The sequence below is a fragment of the Microcaecilia unicolor genome, chromosome 9 (assembly GCF_901765095.1).
Source record: "Microcaecilia unicolor chromosome 9, aMicUni1.1, whole genome shotgun sequence".
Taxonomy (NCBI): Eukaryota; Metazoa; Chordata; class Amphibia; order Gymnophiona; family Siphonopidae; genus Microcaecilia; species Microcaecilia unicolor.
In genome coordinates, this window is record NC_044039.1 from 56,084,432 (window position 1) to 56,099,447 (window position 15,016).

General features: G+C 44.7%; 1 protein-coding gene across 6 annotated transcripts in view; it reads right to left on the minus strand.

The window, feature by feature from the left end:
• ERGIC2 (ERGIC and golgi 2) overlaps nucleotides 1–15,016 on the minus strand; it is a 425,675-nt gene that overhangs the window by 256,400 nt on the left and 154,259 nt on the right. For all 6 annotated transcript variants that reach the window (XM_030214639.1, XM_030214641.1, XM_030214638.1 and 3 more), the window contains one exon: nucleotides 8,282–8,328. In XM_030214639.1, the coding sequence (XP_030070499.1) occupies nucleotides 8,282–8,328 (47 nt within the window). The remainder of the gene's footprint in view (nucleotides 1–8,281; nucleotides 8,329–15,016) is intronic.

The window sequence follows — 15,016 nt, forward strand, 5'->3', positions numbered from 1 at the left end:
GTGATGTACACAGATAGACTGGAGGCCCTCAGAGCAATGGGCACAGAAGAGCTGGAAGCCCACAGAACAATAAACACAGAAGGGCTGAAAGCCCACAGAGTAATAATACCCTGAGCAGGAAAGCAAGAAGCCCACAGGTAAGTAGTAGACTAGGCAGAAAGCCTATGAACAATAATACCCTGAGCCAGAAGGCAAGGCCCACAGGTGAAAGTAACTAGCAAAGCAGAAGGGCAGGAAGCCCACAAGAAAAGACAAGGAAAGCTAACTGTGCAAACAGCAAACTAACCTCGGGACCTAAGGCACTGCGGAGGCATTGGCAATGCAAAGGCACTGAAGACTAGAACACCAGTTCCTTAAGAAGGCCCTGACAGATGAGGTCACCCCTTCAGGCCACAGGCAGGGAGCATACAGAAGCCCAGAGAGACCTAACCCACACAGGTGTAGTCTAGTGAGGTAATTAGTGTCAGGCTGGAAGCAGCCAGCCCACCCAGCCTGAGACAGAGCTACCTCAGGAACAGCCCACTGAAGTACAGAGAGGCCCAATACACACAAGGGTAGAGTAGTGAAGCAATTAGAGCAGCCAGCCCACAGAGACAGAGCTAACTCAGGAACAGTATACTGAAGCACAGAGATGTTAAACCCACACAGGTGCAGTATACTGAGGCAATCAGCGCCATGCTGGAAGTGGCCAGCACCCAGAGACAGAAACAGAGCCAACTCAGAAGTAGACAGAAACCAGCACAGACACTGATTCCCAGAAATAGGGTAAGTCTGAGGGTGGTCACGACCACAGATGTGACACCAGGATACAGTTTTTAGGGCTGGACTAGAAAGGTTGTCAGCCATTTTGAGTCAAGCACATGTTATTAAGATGATCTGCATATAATGTACCTCTGTTCAGATAATAGTGAAGAATGTAGAAGGAAAACACTTCTCTATGCATAATCAATTGAATTAAAGACTTATAGAACTACTAAAGTGTAGTTCAGTCAAATCAGAAAGGTAAGTAAGTGGGACTAATGTCTCTGACTAAGAAAGACAGGAAAGGGGGAGGCAAAGGGTATAATTCCCACCAACATGAAATAATTTTTCATTTTAAACAGTTAGAACAATGCATTTATAAGCAAACTTTGATCTAAAGAAAATATCTGTATGCAATATTGGGGAATAAAGATCTGTGAAATCCTTAAGATGTATGATCTGATATTTAACACTTTAATCAGATATTCAAATCATGAACTTGCATTGTTGAAATTCAAGTATAGAAAAAAAAGGTAACAGCATTGTATGCAACATTAGAAAATAGACATTTACAAAATCTGTTGAAATGTGCGATCTGATGTTTGGCACTTTAATCAGATATTCAAATCTTGAACTTGTACTATAAAATTCAAGTATAGAGAAAAAGGAGACGGCACTATATGCAACATTAGGAAGTAAACTTCTGCATAAACCTTAAAGATGGGTGTTCTGATATTTAACATTTTGGTCAAATGTTCAAGTCATAAACATATACTTTAGAATTCAAGTATTGAAAAGGAAAGAAAACATTTTACATCTTTTATAACGATGCTATAGATATCATAAATCATTAACACATAATGAAGGAAAAACTTATCAGTTTAGTTGATCTCATACAGACATTCCTTGCGTCTGCAGTTGATCCAAGTGCATCTGTAACAGGTCTGGTGAATCGAAGGACTTAATACTGTTATGAAGCGTTACAGTCATTCGAGCAAGATATTGTAGGCCAAAACGTGCACCAAGCGATTTTAACTTTGGCCTCATATCTAGGAAAGCTTTCCTCTTCCTTGCTGTTGTCTTGGCTAGGTCCGGCACTACGAGAATTGATTTGCCCTCAATTCGAATAGCGGGATAAGATGGCCCCATCTCTCCTACTGTCACCCCCCCCCCCCCCCCAATCTGTCATATCCTCAACCTCTCTCTCTCCACAGCAACTGTCCCTGACACCTTCAAGCATGCTGTAGTCACACCACTCCTCAAAAAACCATCACTAGACCCTACCTGTCATTCCAACTACCGCCCCATCTCCCTCCTACCCTTCCTCTCCAAGATACCTGTTCACAGCTGCTGCCTTGCCATCCTCGATCCGCTTCAATCCGGTTTTCGCCCTCTACACGCGACAGAAACGGCACTCACTAAAGTCTGTAATGACCTGTTCCTTGCTAAATCCAAAGGTCACTACTCCATCCTCATCCTCCTTGACCTGTCCGCCGCTTTTGACACTGTCAATCATAATTTTTTTTTCCAAATTTTTTATTAATCTCAAACACATTTAGACACTGAAATACACATTAAATTTACATAAATCAGTAATAGATAAAAAAGGAAAATAGACAAATATCACCTTCGTCCACCAAAAAAGAAATATGATTCCAAGATTTTTAGAAAACCAAACGAAAAGAAAAGAAAACTTACATCTGCCACCTCTTAGGTCAACCTCCAGCCTGCTATTCAGGAAGGACATACAACATTCACTTCCATTCTTGCATCAAGAAAATCAATAAGCTGTTTAGACTCCATGAATTGATATTGTTTATCCTCTAGCACTATATTACAAATACAAGGAAAATGCAATACAAAATTTGCTCCCGTGGCCTCGACTCTGGGGTGCAGGGTTAAAAAGGCCCTGCGCCTCACCTGTGTCTGCCTAGAGAGATCAGGAAAGACTGACTTTTGAACCCATAAACAGTTTATCTAAGTGTCTTAGTGAAAGTCTTAAAACAACATTCTGGTCTGGCTCCAAGACAAAGGTGACCAGCATAGTTGTCCTATGGGTAATAAGTTCCAGTGAGTTTTCCAGGAAAAAAGTCAGGTTCATAACTTCTCCCACTACTGGTAAGGGGGGCTCTCCATTCCTCCCCTTAAGGCTCCAGATGTATTGAGCACGTGTAATAGGAGGTAATGATTCCTTATCCATCCCCAGAATCTCACTCATATTTTTTCACCATATCCAAAGGAGAAATTAGTGGAGACTTGGGGAAATTGAGAAACCTTAGATTAAGTCTTCTAACCTGGTTTTCCAGGTGCTTGTGAAGGAAATTATTATCTTTAACTAAGGCTGCTTCCAAAGTCCCCATTTCTTGAGTCCATATTTCCTATCTTAGAGGACTGTTGTGCAGTCTCCTGTGCTTGAATCAGAACAGCTTGGGAAATAACTTTAATATCATTAGCATTTTCATGAATCATAGCCTGCATGGAAGAATGAGTGCTGTAGACCATGTCCCACAGTGACTCTAATGTCACAACAGCAGGTTTAGTTATACCACTTGCTAATGGAGGTGACTGAGATAAGATCTCCCGGCGGGATAACTTGGAAACAATATCTTGGGGTAATACCTTTAAGGCCTGCGAGGCCATTGAAAATTGTTCCTGAGTCCCATTCAGATTCGCAGAAGACCTCCCCTCAAGCAGCGCTGGTTGCACTACTCTGGTGTCCGTTGCTGATTGGGCTGCTGCGAAAATCTCACTCCCCGGCTGGCGTGGTGCTGTGCATTCCACAGGGCTCAGAGAAGCCCCGTCTCCGCTCTCTATCGACGTCAACACATCGAGAGTTGCAGAAGGAGATGAAGAACTTAGAGGTCCCGGTTGTTTCGTCGGAAACTGTAAAGTTGTTTGCTTCATCGCTGGAAGGGTTCCAGGAGTTGAGGGGAAATCCTTCACCTTTCCCCTCCGCTTTCCCATCGCATTTGATGGGTCCGAGGACGCGAATGAATCAAAAAAACTCAGAGCCTCCTCAGGAGCAAAACCGGGTGCGTCTGATCACAGCGCCATCTTGGAAAACTCCGTCAATCATAATTTACTTCTTGCCACACTGTCCTCATTTGGGTTCCAGGGCTTTGTTCTCTCCTGGTTCTCCTCTTATCTCTCCCACCGTACCTTCAGAGTACATTCGCATGGATCTTCCTCCACCCCCATCCCGCTCTCTGTTGGAGTTCCTCAGGGATCTGTCCTTGGACCCCCTTCTTTTTTCAATCTACACCTCTTCCCTGGGCTCGTTGATCTCATCTCATGGTATCCAATATCATCTTTATGCTGACGACACCCAGCTTTATCTCTCCACACCAGACATCACTGCGGAAACCCAGGCCAAAGTATCGGCCTTCTTATCCAACATTGCTGCCTGGATGTCCAACCGACACCTGAAACTGAACATGGCCAAAACCGAGCTTATTGTCTTTCCACCCAAACCCACTTCTGTTTACGCTTTCCAAAAATACTAGTATATTTAAAACGAATTGAAGAAAATGTTTCTTCACTCAACATGTAAATAAACTCTGGAATTCGTTACCAGAGAATGTGGTAAAGGCAGTTAGCTTAGCAGAGTTTTACAAAGGTTCGGACGGCTTCCTAAAGAAAAAGTCCATAGACCATTGTTAAATGGACTTGGAGAAAATCCACTAATTTCTGGGATAAGCAGTTTAGAATGTTTTCTACTTTTTGGGGATCTTGCCAGGTATTTGTGACCTGGATTAGCCACTGTTGGAAACAGGATGCTGGGCATGATGGACCTTTGGTCTTTCCCAGTATGGCAATACTTATGTACTTATCTACTATAATAAAACTCACCCTCAACGTTCTGAGGACACTGACGTCAGTGAAGCCAAGCCCTGACTTCCTTCAAAAAGGTTCAAAGGTTCGTGGTGGTGAAGCCACCAAAATCGCTCCGGGCCCTGCCCTAGAGGGCGAAGCAATAGCAGAACAACGAAGGGGTTGGCAGGGAGGGAGGCAGGGAGGCGGGGAAATCGCTCCGGGCCCCGCCCTCGCATCAATGTCATGACATTGGGGGCGGAGCAATGGCAGAACAACGAAGGGGTTGGCAAGGGAGGGGGGTGGTGTTGGCGACAAAAACCTTGCTAGCGCCAGTTTCATTTGCTCTGAAACGGGCCTCTTTTACTAGTGTAAATATAATACATGTCTTATTCAGAAAAATTGTCTACATATATCCTTTGTGAGAATATATATCTTATTAATCACCATTATTTACTGTGTCAAAAACCAATACCATAATTCACCCAAAACATCATTATCATTTTTACTTGTATTATTTCTATGTTACTTATTGTTTTTATATGTTGTTTTGTAAATAGACTCCTGATGCAGGCATTATAGACCGAAACACAGCTGTGTTGAGTCTTCTTCAATCAATAAATAGTGATTTTTATCTGGAGCGTCGTTCATTTTTTAAGTCATCTTCGCTGTTTGTTTGGCATTCTGTATTCCTGCGGAGAATTGTTTCTTCTGTTTTTGCATCGACTAGTATCTCTCCCACATTTTCCTCAGTGAAGACCGAAGCAGAGAATGCATTTAATCTCTCTGCTATTGCTTTGGACTTCCCCAAGTGCCCCCTTTACTCCTCAGTCATCTAGTGATCCAACTGATTTTTTTACCAGCTTCTTGCTTCTAATATACCTAAAAAAGGTTTTACTATGTGTTTTTTGTCTTCAATGCAATCTTCCTTTCAAAGTCTTTCTTTGCCTTCCTTATTAGCGATTTGCATTTGACTTGCTATTCCTTATGTTGTTTCCTATTATTTTCAGTTGGATCCTTCTTCCATTTTATGAAGGATTTTCTTTTAGCTCTAATAGCGTCCTTCACCTCACTTTTTAGCCATGCTGGTTGTCATTTGGCTTTCCTTGCTCCTTTTTTAATATATGGAATATATCTGGTCTGAGCTTCCAGAATAGTATTTTTGAATAGCACCCACAACTGATATCCTGATGTAAATTTTTGACCTTTGCAGCTGCTTCTTCAAGTTTTGTTTTGTTTTGGATTTTTTACCCTTCGACTCATTTTATCATAGTCTCCTTTATGAAAGTTAAATGCCAACGTATTGGATTTCCTTTGTGTGCTTACTCCAAAGATTATATCAAATCTGATCATGTTATCACTGTTATCAAGTGGCCCCAACATCAGATCATGCGATCCACTAAAGACTAGGTCTAGAACTGTTCCCCCTCTTGTTGGTTCCTGAACCAGCTGCTCCATAAAGTAGTCTATTTCATCAAGGAATATTACCTCCCTAACACGCCTTGATGTTTCATTTACCCAGTCAATATCGGGCTAATTGAAATCACCCATTATTATTGTTTTACCCAGTTTGTTAGCCTCCCTAATTTCCGATTACATTTCTGCATCTGTCTGTTCATCCTAACCAGGTGGATGATAGCACATTCCTATCGTTCTCCTTTTCCCCTTTACACATGGAATTTCTATCCATTGGGATTCCAAGATGCGCTTTGTGTCCTACAGAGTTTTTAGTCTAGTTAATTCAAGACCCTCCCCTTAATATATAATGCTACCCCTCCACCAATTCAATCCACTCTATCACTACAATATAATTTGTACCCCGGTATGACAGTGTCCCTATGGTTATCTTCCTTCCACCAGGTCTCAGAGATGCCTATCTATCTTTGTATTTAGTACAATATATTCTAATTCTCCCATCTTTTTTCTTAGGCTTCTGGTATTTGCATACAGACATTTCAAACAATGTTTGTTGTTCCTATTTACAACTTGCTTAGCAGTTGACAGTGATAATCTGCAATCTTTAAAATATGCCTGCTATGTACTTAAAGATACTTGGTCTACTATGGTCTCTATTGCAGCCTCGCAATTGGGATGCCCTATCTTCCGTGTTGGTGATATCCTTCAAAGATACCTTGTTTCAAACCATGCGCTTTTGAGCAACTGTCAGCCTTCCCCCTATTTCTAGTTTAAAAGCTGCTCTATCATCTTTTAAAATGTTGATGCCAGCAGCCTGGCCCCTCCCTGGTTAAGGTGGAGCCCATCTTTCCGAAACAGGCTCCCCCTTCCCAAGAACGTTGCCCAGTTCCTAATAAATCTAAAACCCTCCTCCCTGCACCATCACCTCATTCATGTACCGAGACTCTAGAACTCTGCCTGTATCTTAGGTCCTGCGCGTGGAACGGGAAGCAATTCTGAAAATGCTACCCTGGAGGTTCTGGATTTCACATTCCAGAACTTCCCTCCCATATTTTCCTTTGTCATTGGTAGCCATAACAGCAGGCTCCTCCCCAGAACTAGGAGTAATACAAAAAAAAGCCCATCTTGTATCCTTCACTCAGTCTTTGTGCCTTTTCAGCGCAGATCAGTGATATAGCTATGGGGGGCCTGGGCCCCAACAAATTGGATTTGGGGCCTCTGGTTTGGCTGGCAGGGGTTCCCAGATCAGCAGTAGCTCTTTTAGAAATTGACTTACTAAGGTTTTACCCTTCCCGTTATTTTGTGTCTGTGGGCAACAAAAGTTTAGTAAATCAGTTCCTTAAGGTGCCTCTACTAATCTCTGCAGAAGTCAATAGTCCCCCTTCACAAAGCATGTTGTCAGCTGTGTGAACACAGCACCCTCTAGATAGGTGACGCAAAGAGGCAACTGCCTCTTTCTGTCACCTGTCACCATAGGCTGGGTCCCCATCAGCTTCTCTCCCATAGCCTTCACCCAGTGTGTCTGTCTCCCTCTTTCGTGGCCCCCCCCTTCCCAGCATCCCTCATGGCCCCTCCTCCCCAACCTTCCCCCAGTCTCTCTCTTGTGCCTCCCTCCAGCCTCTCTCTTGTGCCCTCATCCAGCCTTTCCCCAGTTTTTCTCTTGTGTCCCCCCTCCAGCCACTACTCATTGCGCTGCCTCAAACTCCTTCTCCTTGCATGGCGATCGGGCTCTACAGACACTTGAGCTGCATGGTGCAGCAAGTTAGGGAAGTCTCTCAGTATCAAGTCCTGCAAGACTTCCTGAACCCCCTGCACCATGTGGCTCATGTACATGTAGAGCCCTATCATCGTGTAGAGAAAGAGAAGGAGTTTGAGGCAGCGCTGAGGAACGAAAAAAAAAACCTCAGGGGAATGAAACTCCGGGCACCAGGATGAAATTTCTTGGTGCCATTGTGACCTGGTGCCCCGGATTTGTCAAGCCCTGTGTTAGGCTACCTACCTAAGTAATGAAATGCAAAACACGCATTTGCATGTGTTTTGCATCTCATTACTATGTAACCCATAACAACTTAAATATCATTAAGTAGGGCCACGTTAGGGCCGTTTAAGTTGACTTGACGCCTTAACACGGTTTGATAACATCTCCCCTTAAGATACTTCTGCTTACCTTTCATCAGGTCAAAGCAAATAGGCAAAAAACTGCTCAATACTGTACAAATGTGTTTATTTGCAAAAAATAAAAGCTGCAGGCTCATAATTCACAGGGAGATAACTACTAACATGAAATAAAATTGTCTCAATATGAAATACTTACATTGACATTTCATAGCAACTGTGATATCTATATTCATTCTTAATTTACTGAAAAACAAAACAAAAAAGCACATAAATACAACAGGTTTGTTTACCCCAACCAATAAAAATGCCTATTTATAAACGTCACTTTTCAGCTTTTAGTGATTCCACAAAGATACCGGTGTGAGCCAACATATTGATTCTAAGTATTTGCGAATGAAGGCTCATGGTGCAGGGATCCCAAGCCCTACTTCTGGCTAAGCAGGCAGAAAGTTCCAAGTCACACAAAAGAAACAAAAGAAAGCCCACCAAAAACAAAAGCCACTATTTTCGTGAAACCACAGCTCACCAAAGCCAATTTTTTTGTGTTACTAATGGTTTATCAGCACACTTCTCTTGAAAGTGAGCCACAACAAAATGGGGGCACTCTGGTAAACAAAAGAAATGATGTAAAAATAAATATTAATTAAAAAAAGCAGCGAAGATGATACCTTTATTGGACTAACAATGCATTTTGAAGGTATTTTATAAGAAACCATCTAGTTTTAGGTAGCAAGGGAACACATACAAATGGTGGTATTCTATTCATTTATATTTAAGTGGCAACTTACATGTGTAAATGATCTCTTTATGTTTATGTTAATTAAAAACTTAATACACCACTTAACTTAGGAGAACAAAGCGGCTTACAATCACATACAATAAAATTAGAGATAAAAAGAAATAAAGGAATTCCTTAATGTTGATAGGGAAGACCTGCACAAACATACACAACAGACATCCAAATTTCTCATTCTCCTTGCAAGGAATCACCATTCTCAGAGACCTTAATGCAATACAAGAGTCCAAATTAAAAGTCTCTTTAAACAGAAGAATCTTCAGTAAAGCTTTAAATTTCTTAAAATTTTCTTCCAAGCGAATACAGTTAGGAAGATGATCCACAAAAAAGGAGCAAGATAGAAAAATGCTCGAATTTTAGTTGAATTTAGCCTAGCCCTCTGTAGCGAGGGGACTACTAATCTATGATCGCATAGAGGCCTTAGAACCTTCGGGCTTCTTTTACAAAGCCGCGCTACTGACTTTCGGTTTGGCAAATGAGAGGAAGCCTATTCAATTCCTATGGGCTTCTTCTCACTTGCCGTGTGAGAATTGCTAGCACAGCTTTGTAAAAGAAGCCCTTAGCTGGGGTTTAAGGAAGGGTCAGAGAAAATGAAGTTGCATACCTGTAGCAGGTATTCTCCGAGGACAGAAGGCTGATTGTTCTCACGATTGGGTGACGTCCAAGGCAGCCCTGACGATCGGAAATCTTTCTAGCAACCAAAGTTTGCTAGAGCCTTCAAGCGCGAACGAGCGCGCACACCGCGCATGCATGGCCATCAGCTTCCCGCCCATCGCGCAAGAGTCCCGTTAGTTCAATAACAAAGTAAAGAAGGAAAAGACAACTCCAAAGGGGAGGCAGGCGGGTATGTGAGAACAATCAGCCTGCTGTCCTCGGAGAATATCTGCTACAGGTATGTAACTTCATTTTCTCCGAGGACAAGCAGGCTGCTTGTTCTCACAACTGGGGTATCCCTAGCCCACAGGCTCACTCAAAACAACAAAGAAAGGTCAATTAGGCCTCGCAACAGCGAGGACATAACAAGGATTGACCTACGAAGAAACATCTGAGAGTGCAGCCTGGAACAGAACAAAAATGGGCCTAGGGGGGTGGAGTTGGATTCTAAACCCCGAACAGATTCTGCAGCACCGACTGCCCAAACCCACTGTCACGTCGGGTATCCTGCTGAAGGCAGTAGTGAGATGTGAATGTGTGGACTGAAGACCACGTTGCAGCCTTGCAAATCTCTTCTATAGTGGCTGACTTCAAGTGGGCCACTGACACTACCATGGCTCTAACACTATGAGCCCTGACATGACCCTCAAGAGTCAGCCCAGCTTGGGCGTAAGTGAAGGAAATGCAATCTACGAGCCAATTTGAAATGGTGCATTTCCCGACAGCAACTCTCCTTCTGTTGGGGTCGAAAGAAACAAACATTTGGACGGACTGTCTAAAGGGGCTTGTCCACTCCACATAGAAGGCCAATGCTCTCTTGCAGTCCAATGTATGCAACTGATGTTCAGCAGAGCAGGTATGAGGACAGGGAAAAAATGTTGGCAAGACAACTGACTGGTTCAGATGGAACTCCCGACACCACCTTCGGCAGGAACTTAGGGTGAGTGCGGAGGACTACTCTGTTATGATGAAATTTAGTATAGGGAGCATGGGGTAACAAGGCTTGAAGCTCACTGACTGTACAAGCTGAAATAACAGCCACCAAGAAAATGACCTTCCAGGTCAAGTACTTCAGATGGCAGGAATGCAGTGGCTCAAAAGGAGGCTTCATCAGCTGGGTGAGAACGACGTTGAGATCCCATGACACTAGCGGATGATTGACAGGGGGCTTTGACAAAAGCAAACCTCTCATGAAGCGAACAACTAAAGGCTGTCCAGAGATAGGCTTACCCTCTACACGTTGATGATAAGCACTAATTGCACTAAGATGAACTCTTACGGAGTTGATCTTGAGACCAGACTATGATAAATGTAGAAGGTATTCAAGCAGGGTCTGTGTAGGACAAGAGCGAGGATCTAGGGCCTTGCTGTCACACCAGATGGCAAACCTCCTCCATTTGAAAGAGTAACTCTTTTTAGTGGAATCTTTCCTGGAAGCAAGCAAGACTCTGGAGAAACCCTGAGAAAGACCCAAGGAAGCAAACTCTACGCCCTCAACATCCAGGCCGTGAGAGCCAGAGACTGGAGGTTGGGATGCAGAAGCGCCCCCTCGTTCTAAGTAATGAGGGTTGGAAAACACTCCAATCTCCACGGTTCTTCAGAGGACAACTCCAGAATAAGAGGGAACCAGATCTGACGCGGCTAAAAAGGAGCTATCAGAATCATGGTTCCGCAGAGTCTTGCTTGAGTTTCAACAAAGTCTTCCCCACCAGAGGTATGGGAGGATATGCATACAGGAGGCCCTTCCCCCAATGAAGGAGAAAAGCATCCGACTCTAGTCTGTCATGGGCCTGAAATCTGGAACATAACTGAGGGACCTTGTGACTGGTCTGAGTGGCAAAAAGATCCACCGAGGGGTTGCCCCACGCTCGGAAGATCTTGCGCACCACGCCCGAGCTGAGCGACCACTCATGAGGTTGCAATATCCTGCTGAACCTGTCGGCCAGACTGTTGTTTACGCCTGCCAGATACGTGACTTGGAGAAGCATGCTGTGAGCGCGAGCCCATAGCCACATCTGGACGGCTTCCCAACATAGGGGGTGAAATCCAGTGCCACCCTGCTTGTTGACGTAGTACATGACAACCTGATTGTCTGTCTGAATTTGAATAACTTGATTGGACAGCCGATCTCTGAAAGCCTTTAGAGTGTTCCAGATCGCTCGCAACTCCAGGAGATTGATCTGAAGACCTGATTCCTGGAGGGACCAAGCTCCTTGAATGTGAAGGCCATCTACATGGGCTCCCCACCCCAGGAGAGATGCATCAGTTGTCAGCACTTTTTGTGGCTGAGGAATTTGGAAGGGACGTCCTAAGGTCAAATTGGATCGAATTGTCCACCACTGAAGGTAATTGTGAAAATCGGTGGATAGCTGGATTGCATCCTCTAGATCCCCTGCAGCCTGAAACCACTGGGAAGCTAGGGTCCATTGAGCTGATCGCATGTGAAGACGGGCCATGGGAGTCACATGGACAGTGGAGGCTATATGGCCTAGCAGCCTCAACATCTGCTGAGCTCTGATCTGCTGAGACGCTCTGGCCAAGGAAACAAGAGACAGAAGGTTGTCCGCCCTCACCTCTGGAAGATAGGCATGAGCCGTCTGTGAATCCAGCAGAGCTCCTATGAATTCTAGTTTCTGAACTGGAAGAAGATGGGTAATTTATGACAAACCCCAGTAGCTCCAGGAGTTGAATAGTCATCTGTATGGACTGTAGAGCTCCTGCCGCTGAAGTGTTCTTCACCAGCCAATTGTCGAGATAAAGAACACATACACTCCCAGTCTGCGTAGCGACGCTGCAACTACCGCCAGGCATTTGGTAAACACCCTGGGCGCAGACGCGAGACCAAAGGGCAGCACACAATACCGAAGATACTGCCTGAGAGCTGGCAATATCAGGATGTGTGTATAAGCATCCTTTAAGTCCAGAGAGCATAGCCAGTCGTTTTTCTGAATCATTGGAAGAAGGGTGCCCAGAGAAAGCATCCTGAACTTCTCTCGGACCAGGTATAGGCCCCTTAGGTCTAGGATGGGACGCATCCCCCCTGTTTTCTTTTGCACAAGGTTATCAATATTGGATGCTATATTGGAGAAACAGGCCAGATGCTTAAGACAAGATTCAATCTACACAGACATCACATGAAAATAGCCGGTGCCAGTCAGGCCCCCACCCCTGTGGGCCAACACTTCACAAGACCAGAACACTGCACCAGTGATTTCACAGTAAGAATACTGAAAGGTAATTTTAAAACAATACAGGAACGTAAGACCTTTGAAATAAGAATGATTGAATATTTTGACACCCAACAAACAGGACTTAATAAGGATCTGGGTTTTCTAACTCATTATAAAACATAAAGCTGTATTTCTCTGTTTATTACCCTCCTCTCACCTACCAACACCCATTCTGTTAGAATATCAATGAAATGCTTTGATGTCCCCATGCATACCCCCACCCTCCCACTCTGTCAGACAGTCAAAGTAATGCTTTAATGTTTCTCTCATATATACTATCTCATTTGCTTATTTCCGATCTGAGAAAGAAAGGCAACCTTCGAAAGCTAATCAAGAAATGTATTAAGTTATGGCCAATAAAAAAGGTATCTTATTTTCTTTTCCATGTTTTATTTTGTTTGATTTCTATTGATAACCTTTAAGAGTGGACTAACACGGCTACCACACCTCTCTACTTTTGCACAAGGAAGTACCTGGAATAGAATCCAAGCCCTTCTTGCCCTGGTGGAACGGGCTCGACCGCATTGGCGCTGAGAAGGGCGGAGAGTTATTGGTCCTGTCTATCTGTCCTGATTTAGATTGTAAGCTCTTTTGAGCAGGGACTGTCTTTTCTTCATGTCCAATTGTGAAGCACTGCGTACGACTGGTAGCGCTATAGAAATGATTTATAGTAGTAGTAGTAGAGTTCCTCTGCAAATACCTGCCTGTGCTGGAACTGAGCTCCAGGTGGGCAATTTGGAGGTTTTGACATCAAATTGAGGGAGTATCCTAGCCGAACTATTTGGAGAAAGGGTATGATACATACCTGTAGCAGTTGTTCTCCGAGGACAGCAGGCTGATTGTTCTCACGACTGGGTGACGTCCGCGGCAGCCCCCACCAACCGGAAAGAAGCTTCGTGGGACGGTCGGCACGCAGGGCACGCCCACCGCGCATGCGCGGCCGTCTTCCCGCCCGTGCGCGACCGCTCCCGCCAGTTGAATGACTAGCAAAAGACGAAACACACAACTCCAAAGGGGAGGAGGGAGGGTAGGTGAGAACAATCAGCCTGCTGTCCTCGGAGAACAACTGCTACAGGTATGTATCATACCCTTTCTCCGAGGACAAGCAGGCTGCTTGTTCTCACGACTGGGGTATCCCTAGCTCTCAGGCTCACTCAAAACAAGAACCCAGGTCAATTGAACCTCGCAACGGCGAGGGAACAACAGAAATTGACCTACGAAGAACAACTAACTGAGAGTGCAGCCTGACCAGAATAAATTCGGGTCCTGGAGGGTGGAGTTGGATTTACACCCCAAACAGATTCTGCAGCACCGACTGCCCGAACCGACTGTCGCGTCGGGTATCCTGCTGGAGGCAGTAATGTGATGTGAATGTGTGGACAGATGACCACGTCGCAGCCTTGCAGATCTCTTCAATAGTGGCTGACTTCAAGTGGGCCACCGACGCTGACATGGCTCTGACACTATGAGCCATGACATGACCCTCAAGAGTCAGCCCAGCCTGGGCGTAAGTGAAGGAAATGCAATCTGCTAGCCAATTGGAGATGGTGCGTTTCCCGACAGCGACCCCTAGCCTGTTAGGGTCGAAAGAAATAAACAATTGGGCGGACTGTCTGTTGGGCTGTGTCCGCTCCAAGTAGAAGGCCAATGCTCTCTTGCAGTCCAATGTGTGCAACTGACGTTCAGCAGGGCGGGTATGCGGCCTGGGGAAGAATGTTGGCAAGACAATTGACTGGTTAAGATGGAACTCCGACACCACCTTCGGCAGGAACTTTGGGTGGGTGCGGAGCACTACTCTGTTGTGATGAAATTTGGTATATGGAGCATGAGCTACCAGGGCTTGAAGCTCACTGACCCTACGAGCTGAAGTCACTGCCACCAAGAAAATGACCTTCCAGGTCAAGTACTTCAGATGGCAGGTATTCAGTGGCTCAAAAGGAGGTTTCATCAGCTGGGTGAGGACGACGTTGAGATCCCATGACACAGTAGGAGGCTTGATAGGGGGCTTTGACAAAAGCAAGCCTCTCATGAATCGAACGACTAAAGGCTCTCCAGAGATGGCTTTACCTTCCACACGATAATGGTAAGCACTAATCGCACTAAGGTGATTCCTTACTGAGTTGGTCTTGAGGCCAGACTCTGATAAGTGCAGAAGGTATTCAAGCAGGTTCTGTGTAGGGCAAGAACGAGGTTCTAGGGCCTTGCTCTCACACCACACGACAAACCTCCTCCACTTGAAAAAGTAACTCTT